This window comes from Podarcis muralis, chromosome 14, assembly GCF_964188315.1.
Source record: "Podarcis muralis chromosome 14, rPodMur119.hap1.1, whole genome shotgun sequence".
In the NCBI taxonomy this organism is placed as follows: Eukaryota; Metazoa; Chordata; class Lepidosauria; order Squamata; family Lacertidae; genus Podarcis; species Podarcis muralis.
In genome coordinates this window covers 9,973,880-9,998,072 of record NC_135668.1, presented here as the reverse complement: position 1 = coordinate 9,998,072, position 24,193 = coordinate 9,973,880, and the positions used below count along the sequence as shown (strand labels likewise).

General features: G+C 46.7%; 1 protein-coding gene across 1 annotated transcript in view; it reads left to right on the top strand.

The window, feature by feature from the left end:
• AP3B2 (adaptor related protein complex 3 subunit beta 2) overlaps positions 1–22,411 on the top strand; it is a 51,766-nt gene extending 29,355 nt beyond the window's left edge. The window contains 12 exon segments of the mRNA XM_028705673.2: positions 66–177; positions 2,384–2,454; positions 2,456–2,509; positions 2,512–2,579; positions 4,853–5,030; positions 5,855–5,930; positions 7,693–7,799; positions 9,451–9,682; positions 10,896–10,980; positions 13,172–13,269; positions 19,252–19,390; positions 21,820–22,411. Coding sequence (XP_028561506.2) covers positions 66–177; positions 2,384–2,454; positions 2,456–2,509; positions 2,512–2,579; positions 4,853–5,030; positions 5,855–5,930; positions 7,693–7,799; positions 9,451–9,682; positions 10,896–10,980; positions 13,172–13,269; positions 19,252–19,390; positions 21,820–21,970 — 1,371 coding nt within the window. The 3' untranslated portion in view covers positions 21,971–22,411.
• The last annotated feature ends 1,782 nt before the right edge of the window (positions 22,412–24,193 follow it).

Sequence of the window (24,193 nt, the reverse complement as noted above, 5' to 3'; positions counted from 1 at the left end):
TTCTGTGTAGTGAAATCTCTCTCTCTCTCTCTCTCTCTCTTTTTTTCCCCCTCTGCTCTGGCCAGGTTCCAGAATGGACCAAGTGCACTAGCCGCGAGAAGCGGAAGGATAAAGTTGAGAAGCCCTTCTATTCTGATTCAGAGGGAGAGTCCGGGGCAACAGAATCTGCTGACAGTGGTGAGAGGAGATGGGGCCATTGCTCAGTGTTAGAATACTTGCTTTGCATGCAGAAGGTCCCAGTTTCAGTCTGACATATTTGAGTTTAAAAGAAATAAGATAGCAGGTGATAGGGAAGACCTGTATCTGAGACTATGAAGAGCTGGCAGTGATGAACTAGCTCAGGCATAGGCAAACTCGGCCCTCCAGATGTTTTGGGACTACAACTCCTATCATCCCTAGCTAATAGGACTGGTGGTCCGGGATGATGGGAGTTGTAGTCCCAAAACATCTGGAGGGCCAAGTGTGCCTATGTCTGAGCTAGCTAGATGAATCCATCTGATCTGCTATAAGGTAGCTTGCTGTATTCCAGCAGTTTTCACTAGTTTGTAATGGTGAAACACCACCAGCACACAAACACTAGAGGGTGCAGTTTTCTTCAGTCAAATGCAAGCACTTCCCAGACTTTTTTTAATACTGTCTTGTGTGTTGCCTATCAGTGGAAGTGGGTGATCAAGCTTAAACCAGCAGCTCTGACATGCGAGAAGTTTGGAATTCTGAAATCATCACGGCTTCTGCATGTGGGCAGCACGTACCATGTTGGGCTCCACTCTTAAAGAGAAGGGACGTAGTATTGGTGTTTTGCAACTTTTTGACCTGTGGCAGGACCTTAGCCAGACCTTAGCAGAGTATACACAGAGTTCACGAAAGCAATCGGTTGCAGGCAGGATGGACGAAGAGGAACCAGTAACTTGTTACTTATAGGTGTTTATTATATACAGTGGACTTCAAGTTACTATTTACAGGAACAGAACAGAACACGGATCTTTAACTAGCTCTCTCACCACACGACTCTCACACTAACTCTTAACTCTCAACACTCTGCTAACACATTCCAGTCTGTAGGCCATAAATCATTATTCCTTTGAGTGAGCTTGACCAATGAGGGAGCTGTCTCCAGGTCTCTATATCTCTAGGCAGATTTTACTCCTTTACAATGTCTTGGCTGTCAGCCAAACTCCTAATTGACTCTGTGTGAAGCTGCACGTATTCAGATTCCCAGCACGTAGTTCAGTGGTAGAGCACATGGTTTTGCAGGCAAAAGGTCGCAGGTTCAATCCCCTGCCTGAAACCCTGGAAAGCCTGCTACTTGTTCATGTACTGAGCTACTTGAACCCAAAAGTCCGACTTGGTGTAAGGTAGACCAAGGAAGACCAAGGAAAGGAGCTGGGCACCTGGGCCACTGAAGATGCAGGCCAGTTGCCAGTAGTTAGTTTGAGAATTAGTTGGATTGCCTATGGGAGACAAAGATGGCCCATAGTAGTGCAGTGGTGGCTGGTCCATTAGGGCAAGTGGGGCAATGCCCCACCAACCTCAGTCTGCCCTCAGCTGGTCCCCACCTACCTATTTACAGCTAGTCCAGGGGGCGGCCCTGCCTGTCATCTTCCCCTTGCTTCATCTTGGAGGAGGACAGGAGCAAAACTAGAATTGAGTGGCTCTGCCTGTCATTAGTCCTGACACCCTGCCTTCCAGCCACCCCACCAGTCTCAATGGGCACCAGCTACTGCTGCAGGTGTTCTAACACAAGGTGCACCCAGCTGCAATGTCTATGAGGATGTGAACGACTTCCGTGCAACAGGGAGGCAGGGTCTTTTCTGTGGCGGTGCCCCATGTTTGTGGAATTCCATCTCCTAAAACAAGACTGGGGAACCTCAGGCCTGGGAGCCAATTGCAGCCATCCAGCCATCTCTGTCTTAGGGCTCCACTCACACCCTCCCAAGTCACACCCTCCACCCTCTGGTCATCTTACCTGGTCAGAATGAGTCTTTGACCTGGGCTAATATCACCTCCTTGCCTTGATGGAGGATGGAGAATGGTGTGTGTGTGTGTGTGTCTGCAGCTACTTTGGCCACACCCACCATGGTACAAGGCCCCTGGGACATTACTCACGAGTAAATGTGGCCCTCAGGCTGAAAAAACCCAAAAGGTCAGCCTGGCATCCAGCCTGCATAGTTTTTAGGCTCCAGCTCTTTGCAGTTATTTTTAGCCAAATCTTTTGATCAGTGCCTTCATCTTGAGTTACACATCTTTTGCTGTGTTTTACAGTTACTGTATTTCTTATTGCATTTATACCATAAATGCCCCCCTTTTCCTGCACAACCTGTTGCATGTGTGTTTGTAAGTGTGGGGCTCCTCCCCTCTTTCTCTCTCTTCCTTTTTCCCCCAGAGCCTGAGACAGTGAGTGGGTCTGAAAGTGAAAGCGGCAGTGAGAGTGGGTCTGGTTCTGGCAGTGAAGGAAGAGGAGGAGGAAGATGAGGAGGAGGAGGAAGAGAGTGGGGACCAGTTGGAAGAGGAGAGGAGGAAAAGAAGAAGAAGAAGAGAAAGGAGGCCCTAAGGAAAAGATCCCTAGAGAGTGCTGGAAGGTACGAAAGGATGACTCTCCACCCTCAACCTACACAAAACAGTTTTTGTTGTATTTTTTATAAGAAGTGAATGTTCTGAGCCACTTTGGGTACAGCTCAATGTGGAAAGGCAGCATATAAACTCAACTAATTATATGGCGGGACGTGGGTGGCGCTGTGGGTAAAAGCCTCAGTGCCTAGGGCTTGCCGATCGAAAGGTCGGCGGTTTCGAATCCCCGCAGCGGTGTGCGCTCCTGTTGCTCGGTCCCAGCGCCTGCCAACCTAGCAGTTCGAAAGCACCCCCAGGTGCAAGTAGATAAATAGGGACCGCTTACTGGCGGGAAGGTAAACAGCGTTCCGTGTGCTGCGCTGCTCGCCAGATGCAGCTTGTCACGCTGGCCATGTGACCCGGAAGTGTCTGCGGACAGCGCTGGCCCCCGGCCTCTTAAGTGAGATGGGCGCACAACCCTAGAGTCTGTCAAGACTGGCCCGTATGGGCAGGGGTACCTTTACCTTTACCTTTAATTATATGGCATTAGATGCAGATGAAAAGAGGCAGTTTTGAACACCCATTTCTAAGGGCATGCTGTGTCCAAATAAAATAAAATAAAAGTTCCGGACAGACAGAGCCATATCAAGAAAGTCATTCTATTAGCACAGGGGTGAGGAAGCTCTGGTCCACTGTTCAATCTTGGCTCACCAGGGGGTGCAAGTTGGCCTGCAAGGCCATTTTCCCCAAACCATACCCACTTGTCCATCAGCTGATGACATTGGGTGATGTTGGATGATGGGCTAAAGGGATGGGGTTCAGTCCTGCTGCATGGCACTTTGGCAGAACTTCCCTACAGCCACCAGGATTGAATCCTTTCCTTATCAGCGATGAGCAGAGAGTGCAGCTCTGAGTGCTCTGCTTTGGCGCAGGTCAGCTTGGACATCCTTTAGTCACCTGATGTCATTGTGGTGTCGGAAGATTGACAGGTGGATGGCCCCTCGTTGTCTAGTGCCATCTTCTCTTGGGCTTCAGGTGGCAGAATGTCTTGAGCAGACACTGCATGCCTGCACACGTGTGTGTGTGTACACGAGTACAGACACGCAGACTGATCTATGCACCTAGTAGAATAAGGACACTGAAGAGTGAATTGGTAAAGTGGAGTGTACCACTCCAGACTGCAGGTTGGTATGGTTAAAAAACACACAACTTTGTTCATGTTGAGCATTAGCAACTGAGGAACTAACTGGGGAGAGATCTGTACAGTGGTACCTTGGGTTACAGACTGCTTCAGGTTACATATGCTTCAGGTTACAGACTCCGCTAACCCAGAAATAGTACCTCGGGTTAAGAACTTTGCTTCAGGATGAGAACAGAAATCGTGCTCCGGCGGTGCAGTGGCAGCAGGAGGCCCCATTAGCTAAAGTGGTGCTTCAGGTTAAGAACAGTTTCAGGTTAAGAACGGACCTCCGGAACGAATCAAGTACAGTGGTGCCTCACAAGACGAAATTAATTCGTTCCGCAAGTTTTTTCTTCTTGCGAGTTTTTCGTCTTGTGAAGCATGGTTTTCCATAGGAATGCATTGAAAATCAATCAATGTGTTCCTATGGAGACCGTCCGGGGACAGAGGGGAAGCGCTGCACGCCTTCCCCTCTGTCCCCGGACCTGTTTTAAAGCAAGGGAAGGGGCAGCGGGGAGAATCGCTTCTCCCTGTTGCCGCCCCTTGGTTCAAAAGGGGTCCGGGGACAGAGGGGAAGCCGCGCGCACCTTCCCCTCTGTCCCCGGAGATTGCGGGGCTGGCAACGGAGAGAAGCAATCTTCTCCCCGCTGCCCCTTGCTTCAAAAGAGGTCCGGGGACAGCGGGGAAGACGCGCTGCGCTTCGTTTTGCGAAGCAAGCCCATAGGGAAATGCGTCTTGCGAACGGCTAAGAAAACGAAAAACTCCTTTGTCTAGCGAGTTTTTTGTTTTCCGAGGCGTTCGTCTTGCGGGGTACCACTGTACTTAACCTGAGGTACCACTGTAGAAGCATGCACTAGCTGCTGAGTGAGTTGCTGGAGAATTTGGACCAATGACATTGCAGCATGCAGATCAGCAGAATCTCCAACCTCCTGCTACACCCGAAGAAGCAGGAGGCCCCAGAGAAACTGCCTAAGTCTGCACACATGCCATACACTTAATGTATGTGACTTAGTTGGTTAAGGGTGTGCGGTGTAAACTGCAGATCCCAGGATTCATGTGCTTTAAATGAGTGCATGCAGCCTAAGCCTCAATTGGCCTGTTTTTCTTTCTTTCTAATAACACCAGTGAGGAGGAGGAGGAGGAGGAGGAAGAGCGGAGCAAGAAAAAGGTGCTGGCCATGAAAAGGGGCTCAGAATCCTCGTCTGAGGAGGGCAGCCCATCCGAGAGCAGCTCGTCGGAGTCTGATTCTGGCTCCGAAGCAGAGGAACCCCACTTGGAGAAGGAAGTGAAAAAGAAAAGGACGGTGAGTGGTGTGGGGTCATGAAATCTGCCAGCTCCGGTGTCTTTCTGGTGCAGCCACTAAGTTTGGTCAGTCCTCATTGGGCAATTTTATGGGCTTGTCCCTAAGGATGATTTGTTCCCCCAAGCCTGTTCAGGCCTCCCTTATTGGCAAAACCTATTTGGTGTTTTGCAACTTTCTGACTAGTTGCAGGACCTTAGCCAGACCTAGCAGAGTAAACGCAGAATCCATGGAAGCAATTGGCGACTTGGCTGCAGACAGGATAGACGAAGCCGGAACCAGGAACTTGTAGTTAGGTGTTTATTATATACAGTGGACTATTTACAGGAACAGAACACAGATCTTTTGCTAGCTCTGACACGACTCACAACTCCTACACTGACACACAGAACTCAGAACTCTGAACACTGAACACTGAACTAACACATTCCAGTTAGTAGGCCATTAATTATCACTCCCTTGAGAGAGCTTGACCAATCAGGGAGTTGTCTCCATGTCTCTGTTATCACCAGGCAGATTTACTCCTTCACATGACCTTCTGGCTGTCTGCCAAACCTTAATTGACTGTGTGAGTAGCTGCACATACAGTTTCCCAACACCCCTTTTGTGCCTGGATGGTGCTGTTTTGGCTGTATGAGGACTGGCACTCAAAGAATCAGAGTTGGCTATTAGTAGCATACAATATGTTGGCTTCAAGTGGCGAGTGACATGGATGAGTATGAAGAATGCTGTGCCTGGCAGAATTGACTGGGTTTAGGACTGGCTGTGCCAATGCAGAAAACACAAAGTTAACGCTTTCCTAATTTTTCCTCTGCCTTGTCTTTCAGCCTCCCAGCAGCAAACCTGCTCCGAAAGCCCCCAAGAAAGGGGTAAAGGAGATTTCCTTGCTCGACCTAGATGACTGTAAGTGTTGCCCCCTTAACAGTTTCCCCCTTCCCAGGAAACACTGGACATTGTAGCTCTGTGAGGGGCATAGGGGGTCTCCTAAAAACTCTTAGCCCCCTTAAGAAATTACAGTTCTCAGGATTTTCTGGAGATAGCCATGATTGTTAAAAGCATAATGATACTTCTTTCAACATACAGTGTGGATGAGGCCTAAAAGTTCACCTGATGCCACTGGTTTCAAGAATTAGCACTATTTTTGTTACTGAGTATTTAAAATACTGTATTTTAAATAGTATTTTAATCATTCATTTCATAGTTGTAAACATCTTAGAAGCCATTTTGCCCTGTAAGTGGTATGTAAACAATGAAATATATGAACATTCATGGTCAGAATCACAGGGCATGTTTAGGAGCTTAACCCAGTGTTTCTCAAACTTGGGTCCCCAGCTCTCTTTGGACTACAACTCCCATCATCCCTGACCACTGGTCCTGCTAGATAGGGATGATGGGAGTTGTAGTCCAAAAACAACTAGGTACCCAAGTTTAAGAAACACTGGGCTTAACTTATTCCCACCATACCATGGTCCCAGCAAAAATCTTCCCCTTCCCCTGACATTCCTTAGGATGGATGCTGCAGTTGACCCCTTCCGTACTTGGGGAAATCATTTTCATTTTAATGGCGGATTCGAATCCTAAGATTACAGAAAATGCAGCCAAGGATCTTGCTTTAGTCAAAAACGTATTTTTAGAAAACTATTTCTGCTTATTCGTGGGTTTTGTCATATTTTGCTTTTAAAAGGTACAACTTGTGTGCAGGTATATTTAGTCTTCCTCACTGCTGAGGCTCTCTTGATAAAACTTATGCTGTGTTTGGTGTCCATGGCCTGTAGACCAAATAAGCTGAAACCCGGATTAGCTATTGACACCAAAAACTCCTGCGTTAAATAGCAGCTGGGAAGTGGAGAGGTTTGCATCAAGGACACAGTGTGGGTGACAGGCTCAACACACCTGCAGCCCTGATCCTGATTTGGGGAGGGGGGGAAGTGTCATGATAACTATTTTTAGAAGAGCAAAAGCAGACAAATTAAATGCATGCATGCCTCCTCTAATTTGGGAAAGGGATGTAGTTCTTTGGTGATAGAAGATCCCAGATTTAATCCTCAGCATCCCCAGGTGGGTTAGGGCTGGAAACATTCTTCTTGGAAATCCTTGGAGAGGGAGCTGAGCTAGATGGACCAATGATCCGACTTGCTATAAGGCAACAAGTTCCTGTGTTGTCCTGAGACTGGTATGAATAATTGTTTTCAAAGAAGATCACCTGCTGTGAATTCACTCTGGGTCCTTTGTCACTGGGAGGAAGCCTGTCTCTGCAGAGATGCAGCAGGTGACGACTTCTTCCAAGGTCAAGTTATGCTTAGCAGGTCTGTCTGCAACTGGATCATTCAACGACTCCTGGTAGAGAGTGGCAACTGTTACGCTGCAGCATATTGGAGACTCATAGGGACCCATGCTTAAATTCATGATCTGTGCCCCGGCCAAAGTTTTGGAATGACTGCTTTACAGGTTGCCATAGAGCAGGTGATCTGTCCATGGTGCTGGAAACTTTTTTGTATACTCTGTGTGTGTGCACGCACGTTCACATCTGACTCTAGACACTTTTATTTTTTTCCCATAGAGCAGGTCTTGTTGACTTGCCATTCTCTCTTCCCAACCCAAATTGTGAAAGGTCCAGATCTAGAAGTTTATTAACGCCTTTGTTTCCTGCTTCTCTGCCCCACAGTCACACCCCCTCCCCCACAGCCAGTTGCCTCCAGCCCTGCAGTTTCCACCAGCCTAGTGACGGACCTTGAGGGCCTCACCCTGACTGACACTTCTCTAGCGGCTGCTGTAAGTGATCTCAGTTTATTTATATCGCACTCTCTCAATTTATCTGTCTTACCTTTTTGAATCTTCTCTTTCCTTCAAAGAAGCTCGCATAATGCGCGATTCTTTCTTCCATCGGTTTGACAACAACCCTGTGAGGTAGATTTGGCCTAGAGCGTGTGATTGGCCTAGGCCCTAGGCCATCCAGTGAGCATCACAGTTCAGTGGGAATTTGAACATAGCACTAACATAATGCTACGTGAATGTTCCGGCAGCTCTCCCTCTCCTTTCCCGCTCCCAGCAACCCTCTAAATATCTTCCAGGTGTTCTCCCAACCCTTTGGAGCAGATTTGGAGTGTGTGTAGGGTGAACATAGGGGGAGGAAAGTGAGGGACACTGTTGCGCAAGTGGAAATCCTTGCACTGATGGGATGAGTTAGTTGGACACTGCCCTATTCCACGATGGTTCTTTTTTGTTGATAGGACCTTAAGTGAGATTTTTAGGGTGCAGGACCTGATAATTATGTGGCTGGGGAAAGCTAGAGGCCAGTGGTACATTTCCTTAGCTGCCCTTGTCAGGAAAATAAGCCTCCCAGGTGTGCTGTCCAAGATCTGAAGTGGCTAGTAGAAACTATATGGGAACTTTATAGCTCACTGATAAGAGTGCACATTTTGTAAACAGAAGGTCCTGGGTTCAATATTTGGTATCTCCCAACTGGGCTAGGAAAGTCTCTGGGCTGGGAAACCCTGGTGAGCCACTGCCAGTTAGTGTTGATAAATTCTGAACTAGATGGGCCAATTAGAGGGATGCGGGTGGCGCTGTGGGTTAAACCACAGACTTGCCGATCAGAAGGTTGGTGGTTCGAATCCCCGCGACAGGGTGAGCTCCTGTTGCTCGGTCCCAGCTCCTGCCAACCTAGCAGTTTGAAAGCACGTCAAAGTGCAAGTAGATAAATAGGTACCACTCCAGTGGGAAGGTAGTCATGCTGGCCACATGACCCGGAAGTTGTACGCCGGCTCCCTCGGCCAATAAAGCGAGATGAGCACTGCAACCCCAATCGGCCACGACTGGACCTAATGGTCAGGGGTCCCTTTACCTAGATGGGCCAATGATATGGCTCAGTATACGGCAGCTCCTTGTGTTCCTGTGCAAGACACATGACTGGCCATGGCTGTGCTGTGCTTTGGCAGCTGCCACGCTACCTTCCAGTGAGAACTGCACTGGATGTTCCCAGCTTTTGATTTCTAACTTTATACATTTTATTATACATTTATACAAAGAAGAAAGCAGCATTCAAACAAAAAAATAAAAAGGGGATGTAGGAAAGGGGAATATGATGTTTTGACTGTATAAACTAGAAATACCAATACATACCAAATGGCCAATTGTGATGCATAAATTTCAAGAAAGGCTGACCAAAGGCTTCTTGTATTTCTGTTAATTGTGCTTATGTTGATACGGTGCCACTTCAGATAAGGAGAGGGAGTGCAAATCATTAACCCGTTCTTGTATGGAAGGTGACTTTTCCATCCAGATTAGAAGCTGTTAAAATACCTGTTAGGAAGGAGCACCTGGTTCCTTCTTGGGCTTCCTCCTTCCATCCTGCCTCTCCTCATTGCACTTTAGCCTGCCTGAATCTCCCCATTTCTTCCTTCCTTCCTCTCCTGCTTTGCAGATGATCAGTCCTGTGTTTGGCGCTGTGAAGACGCATGAGCTGCTGCATCGCATGACGGGAGAGGGGCTGTCTGTCGAGTATTACTTCAGCCGACAGCCTTTCGCCCCTGATTCCCGTATGGTGGCTGTGCAGATCCAGATCTCCAATAACACCGCTGCTGAGGTGAAGAACATCCGTGTGAATGAGCCCAAGCTGCTCTCAGGCATGCGTGTCCAGGAGTTCAAGGAGATCGGTAGGATCTATGTGAGCATGGGTACATGCATGCGCTTGGGATTCAGCAGGCAGCCATGCTTTTTGCTGGCTCCTTCTGGGGTAGTCAGCTGGGCTTGAGAACGTTACCTACCCCCTAGCAAGCCTAGCTGATACTTATTTATATATTTTATTCCATTTATATCCTACCTGTTCTCCAGGGAAGGGACGCGGGTGGCGCTGTGGTCAAAACCACAGAGTCTAGGACTTGCCGATCAGAAGGTCGGTGGTTCGAATCAGTCCCTGCTCCTGTCAACCCAGCAGTTCAAAAGCGCATCAAAGTGCAAGTAGATAAATAGGTACCACTCCAGCGGGAAGGTAAACGGCGTTTCCATGCACTGCTCTGGTTTGCCAGAAGCGGCATAGTCATGCTGGCCACATGACCCAGAAGCTGTACGCCGGCTCCCTTGGCCAATAAAGCGAGATGAGCGCCACAACCCCAGAGTCTGCCACGACTGGACCTAATGGTCAATGGTCCCTTTACCTTTATTCTCCGGGGATCTTGAGGTAGCTTATGTGTTTCTCATGGTTCTCTCTCTCATTTTTCCTGTGAGGTGTGTGTGTGTGGGAGAGAGAGAGAGAGAGAGAGAGAAACTGACGGGCCCAAAGTCACTCACTGAGCTTTGTGGCTGAATGGGGGTTTAAACTCTGGTCTCCCAGGTCCTAGTTCAACACTTTAACCACTACACCATGCACTAGTCTGAGTGTGTCTCTTGTGGTTAGAACCACTGCTGTTTGGCTTGGGGGAAAGAATCACAACAGCATAGGAGTTGGGCCATTTCCCTTTTATGCTAGCCTCTGGGCCATTTGGAACAGCAACATTGGCACTGTTTCCAAAGTTCAGGTCTGAGTGCCGTCGCACCAGAGGGAAATATCTGCAGACTTGCAGGAAACCAGAAGTTTTCAGAAGTGCAACCCTATCCCCCCAAACCCACTAGGGGGCTGATCCTCAAATATCAGCCTAGTGATGACTCAGTGCATTCAGTAGCCATAGAAAGAATTGACTGACATTTGGGTGGAAATGGGGTTTGGAATGGAGCACCCAGACTTTTTGTCGCAGGTCCAACATGTATTGCTTAATGAAACTGGAGGGGTTGTTGAACCCGCCCTAAGGTACTTTGGAGCCTCCTGGTGCAAGGTGCGAGATGGGGGCAACCCTAACATCTCACTTGGGTCCTTTTCTCCTGGGCTTGCAGAGTCTTTGGCACCTGGTGAAACAGTCAGTGTTGCTATGGGCATAGACTTTTGTGACTCGACCCAGGCAGCCAGCTTCCAGCTCTGGTGAGTACCTCTTCTCCTTCATTTTGTGCAAAGCAATGGCTGTGTTCTCAGCAATGAGCAGACCAAAGCATCACCACTGTAAGAGAATAGCAGGAGCTCAGCTCTGCTCTCAAGAGTACAATAACTCCATATACAGCAATATTTTGCCATTCTCTCCACTAGCTTCATGTCTACCTTGTCCTTGCTACCTCACTGATAGGTCGATCCTTTCTGTGCTACAAGCTGAATGTTGCTGCTGCTAAATAATAATAATATTTATACTTCTACTTGTTTGTTTGTTTGCTGCAGGTAGGGGTGTATGAGAGAGCTCCCTGCAGGTCACCTTAGTCAATGGGCTGCATGTCATGAATTCTACTCATATTGATCCAGAGCAGATTCCAATATATAGTTAGCAGAGTAAAAACTTAAACACATTGCAAGATTCCCCAAAAATAGACCAGAGGCAATTAATACTTCATCCAGCAGAGCTTTACTACTACTGAAGGCAAATGAGCATAATGGTCACAAATTCAATAGATTCAGGATTGGCACTGTCCATAAGAAATCCAGTTACAGTAGACTTAACTTAAACTTGCAATAACTTGCAATAAGATTAAAACCCTAACACTAAGCATACTATATACAGAACACCACACCAAAAGGAAAGAGAGATAGAAAGTGAAACCCAGGCTCCTTCTAGCCCTACTTTTATATTCAGCATGACCTCGACAGAAAGAGTTAACAGAACTAATTTAAGCCAGCTGTACTCAGCTTCTCTGAAGGAATAACCCAAATGTCACGAACCTGCAGCTTGTCTCTGGGCAGAATAGAAACTTACGTTTCAGCTAGAAACTTCCAGCTTGCACCAGTCTCTTTCACACAGAGAAGCTTCCAGAACCCTCTTGAATTACTTGGAATAGGAAATATTTCTACACATCAGATCAATACTTTCCGTACCAAGAAATGCAAACTGACACTGTGATATGCTTTGGTTTTACTTTCTTGAAAATTAAATTTATATATAATATAAAACCTGCAGATTAGAAGGAGGCCTGCAAAAAGAGATAATGTATCTGTTATCTGCTTCTTATAGAGTGGGAGGGAGACTGACTCATGCAAATACATGCAATGAGTTCCACATTTAAGGAGCTGCCACCAAAAATGGATAGATGTGTGAGACCACAGACACAACATTTTGGTTTAAGTTAGAGATTGCTAAGCAGAGCAATAAAAGAGCAATTTGAAGTTTAAAAAAAGATAAACAGGGGAACAAAATACAAGTGTTTGAAAGTAAGATTTTAAAACGATCTCAGGAAGACAGAGGAAGACAATTCAAGGACGGAAGACGGGGAACATGGCCATATCAGTGGAAACTGGTGGCTGCTGAGACTGGAGTGGGTTGTACCCAACAAAGTCCAACTCAGAGTAGACCCATTTGAATTAATGGGCCGAGTTTAGAAATGTCCATTACTTTAAATGGGTCTACTCTGAATAGGTCTAATACTGGATACAATCCAATGAAAGACAGAGCCAGTTTTGCCCTCCCTCCTCTTCCCTGCCATGGTCTGTAAGGGCAACATTGAGACTAAGGAAGGAGCTGACAGGCAGTGCACACCTGTTGGACTGGTTGCAAGTAAAAAGGCAGGTAGATGGGGGGTGGTTGAGGTTAGTGGGCCAGTGCCCCATTTGCCCTAAAGGCCATCCTTATGAGTAGGAAGGGACGCGGGTGGCGCTGTGGGTTAAACCACAGAGCCTAGGACTTGCTGATCAGAAGGTCGGCGGTTCGAATCCCCGCGATGGGGTGAGTTCCCGTTGCTCGGTCCCAGCTCCTGCCAACCTAGCAGTTCGAAAGCACATCAAAGTGCAAGTAGATAAAGAGGTACCACTCCGGCGGGAAGGTAAACGGCGTTTCCGTGCGCTGCTCTGGTTCGCCAGAAGCGGCTTTGTCATGCTGGCCACATGACCAAGAAGCTGTACGCCGGCTCCCTCAGCCAATAAAGTGAGATAAGTGCTGTAACCCCAGAGTCAGCCACGACTGGACCTAATGGTCAGGGGTCTCTTTATCTTTTTATGAGTAGGAAAGGTAAGATAACTAGCTGAGGGTATAATAGCTGCAGGATAGATTGCAGTGGTCTTAAGGAACTGTCCTGTTGTTCTTGGTGAATTCTTGGTGAAGCCAAGCTCATCTTGCGCGGTCTCCTTCTGTTTCCAGCACACACACACGCCAGTTCTATGTGTCCATCCAGCCCCCAGTGGGGGAGCTCATGGCTCCTGTCTTCATGAGCGAGAATGAATTCAAAAAGGAGCAAGGTAAGTGTTATTCCCCCCCCCCCCCCGTCCCCAAACCAGCTGTAAAAGGAAACAGGGCAGATTCTCGACAGCAAGCTCCAAACCCAGAGCTTGGCAATGAAGACAGGATTGCACAGCCCTCTTCTCTGTTGGCCCACTCTGCCCCGGAAGAGAAGCGAGATCATACTAGACAGGGGAGAATTGCCCTCGGCCATTCGGGCTTCCCTCCCCTCAGCCCCCCCCCCCACTGCCTCGCCCTAGTATAGCCATCTGTGGGGCGCTTTCCCCCTACAGAAAGGCTACCAGACTCAAAATCGTCATGGCTGTTTTCCTGCTACATCAAGGATGCGATCTTATTCACATGTTCCTGGGAGTAAGCCCCACTGGGCATAGCGGGCCTTACTTCCAAGTAAACATATATAGGATTGTGCTGCATTTTGCATGCAGACCATGCTTCTCTTTTTGTGGGTGTGAGAGAGTTTCCCTACTCCTGTGATTTCCAATGGTTTTTCGCTCCGGGTGTAACTGGCCAGCGAGAGAGAAATGGGAGAGAGACCCACACGGGGAGGGCGTTCTTGGCGCAGCACCCATTCAAGAGCTGCCATCACCCTCTCGGGCTGGCCGTGGCTATGGGGGGAGCCCTTTTGGTTGGGGGCCGTGTTGGCAGCTGACGCTAATCATGTGTTTTGTTCTCCTCCGCTGCCTTGTGCATTCCGGCTTCTTCTTTTTCTTTAGAGCAACTGTTAAGGATAGGTGTGGGTAAGTCCCAGCACAGGTAGCTACTTCCTGTGGATGCTGCAGCTGCTGTCTGCTCCTTGTAGCCGTAGTGCTAGCTCTGCTTCCACTGGGTAGTTTCTCTCCTTTTCTAGCCGTAGTAATAGCACTGCTTCTACCCTGGGGACTTTTCCCAACCCAGTAGCTGCAGATCCTTTAATTAGCACTGCTTTCACCGCAGACACACACGTCCTTCTCCTAACCTTAGCCTGGTGCAACTTGCACTGTAGACACACCCCATTTCTCCTGCTACTTTCCCGATCCCTTGCCCCTTTTCTCCATGCCCCACCTACCAGATAGGTTGCAAACAGGGTAATAAGTGCAATAAAGGATTTCCCGGCAGGCTGTTTGTCACCCCAGCATGTAAGAATTGTCTCCATGTAACTAGTACAGTGGATGCTCGGGTTGCGAACGTGATCCGTGCGGGATGCACGTTCGCAACCCACAGCTGTGCACCTGCGCACGCGTGGGTTGTGATTTGGCGCTTCTGCGCATGCGCGACTGCCGAAACCCAGAAGTAACCCGTTCCGGTACTTCCAGGTTTCGGCGGTCCATAACCCAAAAAAAAGCAACCTGAAGCATCTGTAACCCGAGGTATGACTGTATAGAGAACTTGTTTGAAGGGAGTAGCTGTTGGGTCTCCCCACCCCAGCCTATTACAGATGTCAATACACATGGGGAAACATTTAGGAAAGACTTCACCAACCTAGTGCCAACGCCCATCAGTCCCCTGGGGTTGATGGGAGTTGTAGTCCAACAACCTCTAGAAGGCACCAGGTTGATGAAGGCTTTAGGAGGCTAGCAACTCTTTCTCAGTAGTGGCGCTCACCCTGTGGAACGCCCTCCCATCAGATGTCAAATAAATAAACAACTATCTGACTTCTAGAAGACATCTGAAGGCAGCCCTGGTTAGGGAAGCTTTTTAATATTTGATGTTTTTAATATTCTGTTGGGAGCCACCCAGAGTGGCTGGGGAAACCCAGCCAGATGGGCAGGATATAAATTATTATTATTATTATTATTATTATTATTATTATTATTATTATTATTATTATTATTATTTATTTATTATTATTTATTATTATTTATTATTATTTATTATTATTATTATTATTTCAAAAACTTTATTTTCAACTTTGCAAGGATGATTACAATTTCTACACCATATCAAATTTTAAGCTACTGCCCAGATGTTGCATGTCAGCTGTACATTGACAATACACACGGCAATAGGACAGTAAAGTTAGCAGTTATTAATTAATATTGATTAGCTAATTTTTCTTATGGTTTGGTGTAACCTATGAAGGCGTACCAGACACCAGACTGTGTGACTATTTTTAAGCTTTGCTTACTGAGCTCCACAGGAGTTTATGAGATAGACTCCAACAGAAGATGGAGGACATATTGGCCCAGGGCTAAGTTTCCAAGTATTGACCCAAAAGCAAGGGGTGTACTTGGGTCTTTAATAACTTTGTTGGGAGGACTCAAGGGATCTGGCTCTCGATCCAAGTTGGGCAGAAGTAAGGTGAATTCCAGTGCAGCAGACAAGGATAAAGGGGGCTAAAGCTGGAGTCTCTCATCACCCCTGACCACTAGCCATGCTGGCTAGAGCCGAATAGAGGTGGACTTAAGGGCCACAGATTCTTGGCCTTGGGCTAGAGGAAGATGCATCATCAAAACTGGGCAGGGGCCAAGATCCAAAAGCACAGGCACTCCCACACAGTTGTCCTTGCATCAGAGGCATGTTGTTCTGATTTAGGAGCAAGCACAGAGGCTAAGAATATATAGGCGCTGGCAGACAGGGATTGGCTCTTGGGCATCAGCTGACAGAACACACAGGCAAGCTGTTCTGCAACCGAAGGAGCATCCTCAGAACTCAGTTTGCTAGGCTCTCAATGAAAGGTTTGGCATTGAAGCTTTGGTAAGGACACCAATGCCCACAAGGGTCTTTCCTTCTGATGGGCCACTAGGTTTTCTGCCTCTGCAGTAGAGTTGCATGTACTTTTGCATGCTGCTCCCCAGCCGTGAGAGAGACCAGCAGAGGGGTGGAGCTGCTCCTGAGCCCTTTCTGTACCTTCCCCTCCGCCTTCCCTTCTCCTTTTACCTTGGCAGAGCACCTGGCATCCCGTCGGCTGACGAAACTCCCTGCATGGTCCAGCAAGGCAGCCTTTGTGGCATGTTAACGCCCGGCACCCAGGCACCACTGCCTCTAATAACACTCCGAGCTGCACACCACTTTCTGCAAGCAGCGGGGCTTTCCGGGACAATTAACCCAAAGCCTCCTTGCTTGGTATGGCTGTTCGTAAGAACGCTAGGAATATAATCCTGTAGGGTGGGGGGGGGATGCTTTTGCTTTATGAGGGTCCCTTCCTGAAGATTAAAAAACACACAAAAATACACCTATACCCTCCCTTGGAGACATAGTACACTTCCGTTTGGAAACTCTTGGCTTATATAGATATTACAACATACATCAATCTTATGTCTTCTTTTCAGATAGCCCCCATCAGTACCTCTTGTTCAGCTAAGCTACAATGGGGACTCATTTAGATCCTGGATAGAACGGGGTAGGGTGTGTCAAACTAGAATTGCCCTGAACTCTCGATCTTGTGAGAATGTGCCCTTTGCAGCTCTCTCTGCAGCAATCAGAAGCTCTTAAGTCTGTCCCGCAAGCCTATAAGATGTGTTGGCAAATACCGTATTTTTTGCACCATAACACTCACTTTTTTTCCTCCTAAAAAGTAAGGGGAAATGTCTGTGCGTGTTATGGAGGGAATGCCTACGGGTGGCATGCCTATGGATTTTCCTCCTCTAAAAACTACGTGCGTGTTATGGTCGGGTGCGTGTTATAGAGCGAAAAATACGGTAAATAAATAGGAATTGCTATTCACAGTGGAGTGTAACCACCCAATTGTATTGCAAAACCCAAGGTCGGTTTGATATTCATCAGAATCAACTTGCAAATCTTTTCCCGACAAGTATCATGTAGGGCTGCAGGTGTTGCATTACATATTTGAATGTTCAGGCATATTTAAAACAAACAAACAAACAAAAAAACCCCACCCTGCCTGTAGAAAACTAGAATGGCAGGGATAACAGTTTAGCCTAGCTTTCTGCTTGACATTCTCTCTTTTTTCCCCTTATGGAAACTTTTGAGCATGCAACGTCCTCCTTCCACATTTGCAGTCTGAAGTGATTCCGTCCATGAAGTCTTTCCACTTGGCTGTGCCTTGGAAGCCTGCATTCAAATCCTAGATTTAGGGTTTTGAATGCAGATCTGGTTCTAACTGTGGTCAGTGAACCACCTGTAGTGTAGACAACAATAATCCTAATCCAATAAGAAGTAAGGGGTTGAATATGGACAGGTTTGGGCAAAATGTTCAGGATCAGGGCCATCCTTATTAAGCAAGTGCAGATAGCTACTTACACTGCGAAGGTACAACACAACAAATAGTGCTGCCACTGTTCTTGAAGGCCTCTAACACTGCCTTGCATGCATCCAAAATGGCAATTGTATGTAAACAATTATTCACTGCAAATATTTTATATGCTGCTTTTCTGTTTAAATATGCTTCCAAAGTAGATCCACACACCCCACCGAAAAAGCTAAAGCTTGAAACCTAATTTTGCTTTAGTTTTATAATAATATGCTAGTATACTCAGGGAGTTGGGAGGAAGGAGACACAGCAGCATTTGGGGGCCCCACCTCCCCACAGCAGCAGCAAACTGGGAAACAGTTTATAAGGTCACCCCACTGGTTGTATCCACTATCAGATGGTAACCTTTGGGGCTGAGATTTATCTATTTATTTACAAGAAGTTTCTAGCCTTCCCTTCACCATATGATCCCGGTGTGGATTGTGATACAATAAAATAGTAAAGCAGCATTATGATAAAGCCAATTTAACACAGCTTCTAAATTATTGTTATTATTGTTAATTAAATTTGTGTACCACCCTATACCCGCAGGTCTCAGGGCAGTTCACAAAAGCCAGATACAAATAGAGCATAGTCCTATAGTACTCAGCGTTCCGGGTCTTGGGTCTTCTCACTTGCAGTAGAAAAAAAATAATCCATAACCCCCTGGGCAAGGTTTCCCAAACTTGGGTCTCCAGGTGTTTTTGGACTACAGTTCCCATCATCCCTGACCACTGGTCCTGCTAGCTAGGGATGATGGGAGTTGTAGTCCAAAAACACCTGGAGACCCAAGTTTGGCCAACACTGCCCTAAGGGAACAGATGAGTTTTCACCAAGCACCAAAACACCAAAAGTGTCAGCACCAATTGTGCCTCTAGGCCAGGGGTAAAGAACCTATGGCCCTCTGCACAGCGCTTTGCAAGTGGCAACCATCAGCTGCTCATCCACATGGGCAAACACAGGACACCTGTTATCATTGTGATATCAGGTGCTTGACAAGTGGATCACTCCACCCACCTGTCAGACTTGGACTGCAAGGGGTAGTGGAGATAAAGAATCTGGCCCACTGGTCAGATCCAGTTCCCCACCCCTATGCTAGGCAGAGGGCAGTCCATTGGCAGAGCACCGACATAGAGAAGACCCCTATCTCAAAGGTTGACCATGTGGTGCCTCCAGGTGTTCTTGGATTCCCAACTCCCATCAGCCTCAGCCAGCACAGCCAAAGGTCAGGGCTGATGGGAGTTGTAGTCCAACAACATCTGGAGGACGCCATGTTGGCTTCCCCTACCCTATTTCATAACTCCATATAATGCCCTTCTCTTGGTGGTGAAATGACAAGAAGGGCCTCTCCTGTAGACCTAAGAACATGGGCAGGCTACAACAGGAAAATGTGTACCCTTCAGAAATTTGCATTAGCTATTGAGATTGCATTAGTCACTGTGGGCTGATGCCTTTGTCCTTAGAGGCACGGGTAGGGTATCCTATAGGGTGGAGTTGCCCAGAAAAAAAAATTTGAATAGTTGGAGACATTTGACCTGCAGATCTCAAGGATAGAAGCAGACATGGGGTGGCAAAATTCACATCCTTCAGTTGACAGTATCAAATGTTTTTAGGAAATGGGAATTCCAGAATTGCATATGCAACCTGAAGTGGGAGCTGACGGGAAGCTACGCATAGCATAGATCTCCCATTCTAGATTGGTTTGTATCCTAGACAGCCAGGGAAACCTGGACCTTTTCCTCCCAAGTCATACACTGTCTCCACCCAGATGTCTACTGTTCTTTTTTTCCCTTTTCTACCTTCTGTCCTCCAGGGAAGCTAACAGGGATGAGTGAAATCACAGAGAAGTTGACTCTACCTGACAAATGCCAGAGTGACCACGTGATTGTGCAACAGGTGACATCTGCAGCCAACGTTAGCCGTGTGCCTTGTGGCTCAGACAAGGAGTATCGGTGAGGAGATGGCTGCCATATGCTAAGATCAATCTTGTCTCTGCTTCTTCTAAATAGTGAGGGTTGTGGCCTGCCAGAGGTTGCTGGACTACAACTCCCATCATCCCTTGCCATTGGCCATGATGGCCGGGGCTGATGGGAATTGTAGTCCAACAAACACATGGTGGGCCTCCAGTTTTCCATCCCTGTCCTAACCCCATATTTGCTTTCTTGGTTCACTTCTAATCCCCATCTGGATGTCTGACAACTTCTATTACTGGTTCTGTTCTCAAATACTTGCCCTTGATGCCCACAAATTTGCAGCTGTAGTTCCAGACTTTGATGAAACAAAGGAAATGTCGAAGCCACACAAAGCTAGGACTCTAAACTATGCCACACGTTACATCTGTGGCAATTAAATTACTGTCTACCTGGTGCTGAGCAAATCTCCCCTAATTGTAACATTTCAGAACCTCACAGGTCTGATGTTTTGCAACATCAGCATTCATTTTTTTCTGAATTCTGGATCTAGCAGCATTTAGTGTAAGAATATCTAGGGCGCTTAAAGTCTAGACAGCTGGTTGCCCTTGAGAGAGGATGTGGATTGATCTTCACTTCTTAAAAACACCACCCTCTCTTTAGTCTCTTAGTATTTTGTACCTCTCTCTAGGGACTGTAATCTCTATTGTCCTAGCATTTTCTGCATAGACAAAAATCTAGACTCATTACTCAGGTTTCAAACTGGTTTTATGTGCTATTCTTTTGGGGGCTTCTTCTTGGTGGAAACCAAAGACCAAACTACAGAAAGGCTTGGCGGATCTTATGATGTCTTCTTTTGGGCAAATGTTCTTTAGGTATAAACAGCCCAGTAAAAATGCAAACATGCTGGGGATGTGAGGGAGGGATTATTATTAATAATTTCATTTCTATATGGCTTTATATTTTTAAGAAAAAAATATCAAAGCAGTTTATAGGTAAAGGTAAAGGACCCCTGACAGTTAAGTCCAATTGCAGACGACTCTGGGGTTGCAGCGCTAACTATGCCGCTTCTGGCGAAACAAGAGCAGTGCACAGAAATGCCGTTTACCTTCCTGCCGGAGCGGTACCTATTTATCTACTTGCACTTTTTGGCGTGCTTTCAAACTGCTAGGTTGGCAGGAGCTGGGACTGAACAACGGGAGGTCACCCTGTCACGGTGATTCGAACCGCCGACCTTCCGATCGGCAGGCCCAAGAGGCTCAGTGGTTTATACCACAGCGCCACCTGCATCCCTCCAAAGCAGTTTACAACACATTAAAACATCAAATAAAAAATGCAGAATAAAACATTACTGAAGAAAACCAAATATAAAGCATACATTCAAAGCAACATAATTAACAGGAAACTAAAATATTAACTTAAAGATTTCAAAATAGTACATTACAAAGAAAGTCAGCTACAGAATACACATTTAACACAGCAGAGTTAAGTGGGGGGGATGAAAACATTGCTAAAGCAAGTTAAATATAAAATGCACATTTAAAGGTAAAGGGACCCCTGACCATTAGGTCCAGTCGTGACCGACTCTGCGGTTGCGGTGCTCATCTCGCTTTATTGGCTGAGGGAGCCGGCGTACAGCTTCCGGGTCATGTGCCCAGCATGACTAAGCCGCTTCTGGCAAACCAGAGCAGTGCACGGAAACGCCGTTTACCTTCCCGCCGGAGTGGTACCTATTTATCTACTTGCACTTTGACGTGCTTTCGAACTGCTAGGTTGGCAGGAGCAGGGACCGAGCAACGGGAGTTCACCCCATCACGGGGATTCGAACCGCCAACCTTCTAATCGGCAAGTCCTAGGCTCTGTGTTTTAACCCACAGCGCCACAACAGCACAATTAACAAAAGAATATAGCTGCTGCCAATCGTGCCAATGGTGGTTCAGGGCGGGTGGCACCTATGGAAGCTCAGGCTCAGCGACCTACATCTGCACTGAAAGACAGCTGAGATGGTCTGTGACCACTTCAGCAGCCTCAGGTTTTTTTGTAGCTGGAATCAATCAGGGCACCTCCATCCCAGGTCAGGTGGAGGAAGGCCTGCAAGGCAGGGAGCAGGTCTTCCAGGACTCACAGGGGGGAATTGAACTTGCCTTCCCCAACCTGGTACCCTGCAGTTGTTTTGAACTACTACTCCCAACCCATGCTGGCTGGGGCAGATGGGAGTTGCAGTCCAGAGCATCTACATGGCACTAGGCTGGGGAAATTGCACTAACTCTGGGTTTCCCAAACTTGTAGCTATCTTTGGACTACAGCTCCCATCATGCCTTGCTGGCAGCACCAGTGTTCAGGGGTGATGGGAATTGTAGTCCAAAAACAGCTAGAGACCCAAGTTTGAGAAACACTGCTCCGACTACTGCACCATACTAAACCTTGTGACGTGCAGTCACCTTCTTGTTGGGTTGTTTCCCTTTGAACAGGTTCGCCGCCAAGACGGTTAGCAGTGGAAGTCTCATCCTCATCATGCTGGAGAAGAAGGCGGGCAGCGTGGCACAGCTCACTATCAACAGCGAGAAGATGTTGATTAGCACCATGCTAGTAAAGGACATTATCCACTCCTTGACGCAGTGACCAGAATGCTTCCTTCTCTCGTCATCACACCCACTTCAGTCATCCAGCTGTCCTTCCTTCCTGGGCTCAGCCATCCGTCTCCCTCCACCCAGCTTGTTGTGTCTCCCTGTCCCTATGTAAAATACAGGTCAAAGCTGAGATCAGGCGATGGGAAGCAATCCACGGTAGAAAATAAGGTGCAGCCTCTGATGTGGATAAGAGACATTAGCTCAGCAACAAATTAGGGAAGCCTTTTGCAACCTGGTGCGCACTAGAGTTTTTGGAGTACAACTGGAGGGCACCAGGTTACAAAAGGCTGAAACGGGTTATTGGGATGCTGAAGATGCCCTGTGACTCTGCCATCCTTGTTGTGCAGTGAGTCTCCTCCCCGTTTTTCTGTTCTATGGCTCTATTTATTATGGGCAGAGATCGATCAATAAAAATTCTTCCTGGAATTGCAAATTCTGTTTCCTGCCTCGTCTGTATGGTGGCAAAAGTGAAACCTGAGACATCTCCTTTTGTTGCTCTTTCCCCATTACAACCTCCTCCATGGCTCCTCCAATGTAGAGCAGAAGGGCAAGAAACCACATGTATATGAGGACTGAGATTTCTGTTGATCTAACACTGCCATAGTATTTTTAAAACACAATTGGTGCACATATAATATTGTTACATATGCAGACATATCTATCCTGAATCATCATGTTGCTATTCCATTATTCAAATACCCAAAACGATGAGGGTTTTTAAAAATTTACCTTATTTCCAAAAATGAAATAAGAATCAGTTCCCATTTCTACTCTTACTATTTCTTTATGACAATGGACAACTTGAACTTGAGCTGCAACTCAGTTGGGGTTCCTCCAGTTGACCTTATTTATTCAGCACAGAGATGTAACATTTCTGGATATTTTGAAGCCATGTAGGATTTTTTTAATTTTAATCGAGGGCGGGGGGGAATGAACACTTTTGGGAGGGGAATAGTTTTTTAAAAAACAAAACAAAACACTTTTTATGTATCAAAGGTCACTTTGTTACTTTAGGAACAAAAAGTGCATTACATATAAATTTACCATAGAATTATCATGTCTGATTATTAAAAGTATAATTTATTCAGGCAATACAGTGGTACCTGGGGTTACATATGCTTCAGGTTACAGATGCTTCAGGTTACAGACTCCACTAACCCAGAAATAGTACCTCGGGTTAAGAACTTTGCTTCAGGATGAGAACAGAAATTGCATGGCGGCGGCAGCGGGAGGCCCCATTAGCTAAAGTGGTGCTTCAGGTTAAGAACAGTTTCAGGTTAAGAACGGACCTCCAGAATGAATTAAGTTCTTAACCGGAGGTACCACTATAATGAGAAACTGAGTTTATTTTTTGACATTTTTGTTAGCTCCATTTATAAGGAAACTAGCATATTTTTTTATTTTGCCAGTTCATGAGCAGGCAAAAAAAATTTTCAAGGAACCATTAACATTATAGTTTAAAAAATTATATTCTGAAAATTATTGTGCCTCCTCCAGTTCTCCACAGCATCAGTCAGATATAAAGCACTCATTTCTATAACAAGTACTGGGGAAAAGAGGGGAGGGGCAACAAAACTCATGAATACTACATGAAATTTAACCAGTCCCTCTTTCTAAGCCAGTAGTTATCAAACTCTGAGCACCCCACCCCGGACTTTCTTGTCTGCAGTACAGTATACAGAAATTATGATGCTGTGCATAGTCTTAGAAGAGACATTGCTTCTGTTGTGAGAGAAGGGAGAATGTTTCCAAGATCTGCAGATCTTGCCATCTGCAGCTTTAGTCTGCGCTAGTATTAAAAATATAAAATATGCTTCTCGGTTAAACGGGGCACGTGCTTAGTCTTTCAAAGGATTTTTTAAAAAACTCATCAAACTGACTATTCAACTAACCTAGCCTTCCTCAAACTGGTGCCCACCAGATGCAATTCCCATCAGCTGCAACCAGCATGTCCAATGAGGAAAGCTGAACTAACCATTCCAGCCCTAGCAGACACTTGCTATGATGATCCAATACTGGCTGCAGAAGGAGAGAGACACCAGAAGACTGCAGGCAAGGAAGGCTTTGAGGCTCTTAAAACATTTTTTAGTACTCTCTGACCTGGGGGGAGGCCAGCAGCAATGAACGGTTAGGTACAGCTATCCCATGGGCCCTGCTTAGAAGAAGAGTTTGGATTTGATATCCCACTTTATCACCACCCAAAGGAGTCTCAAAG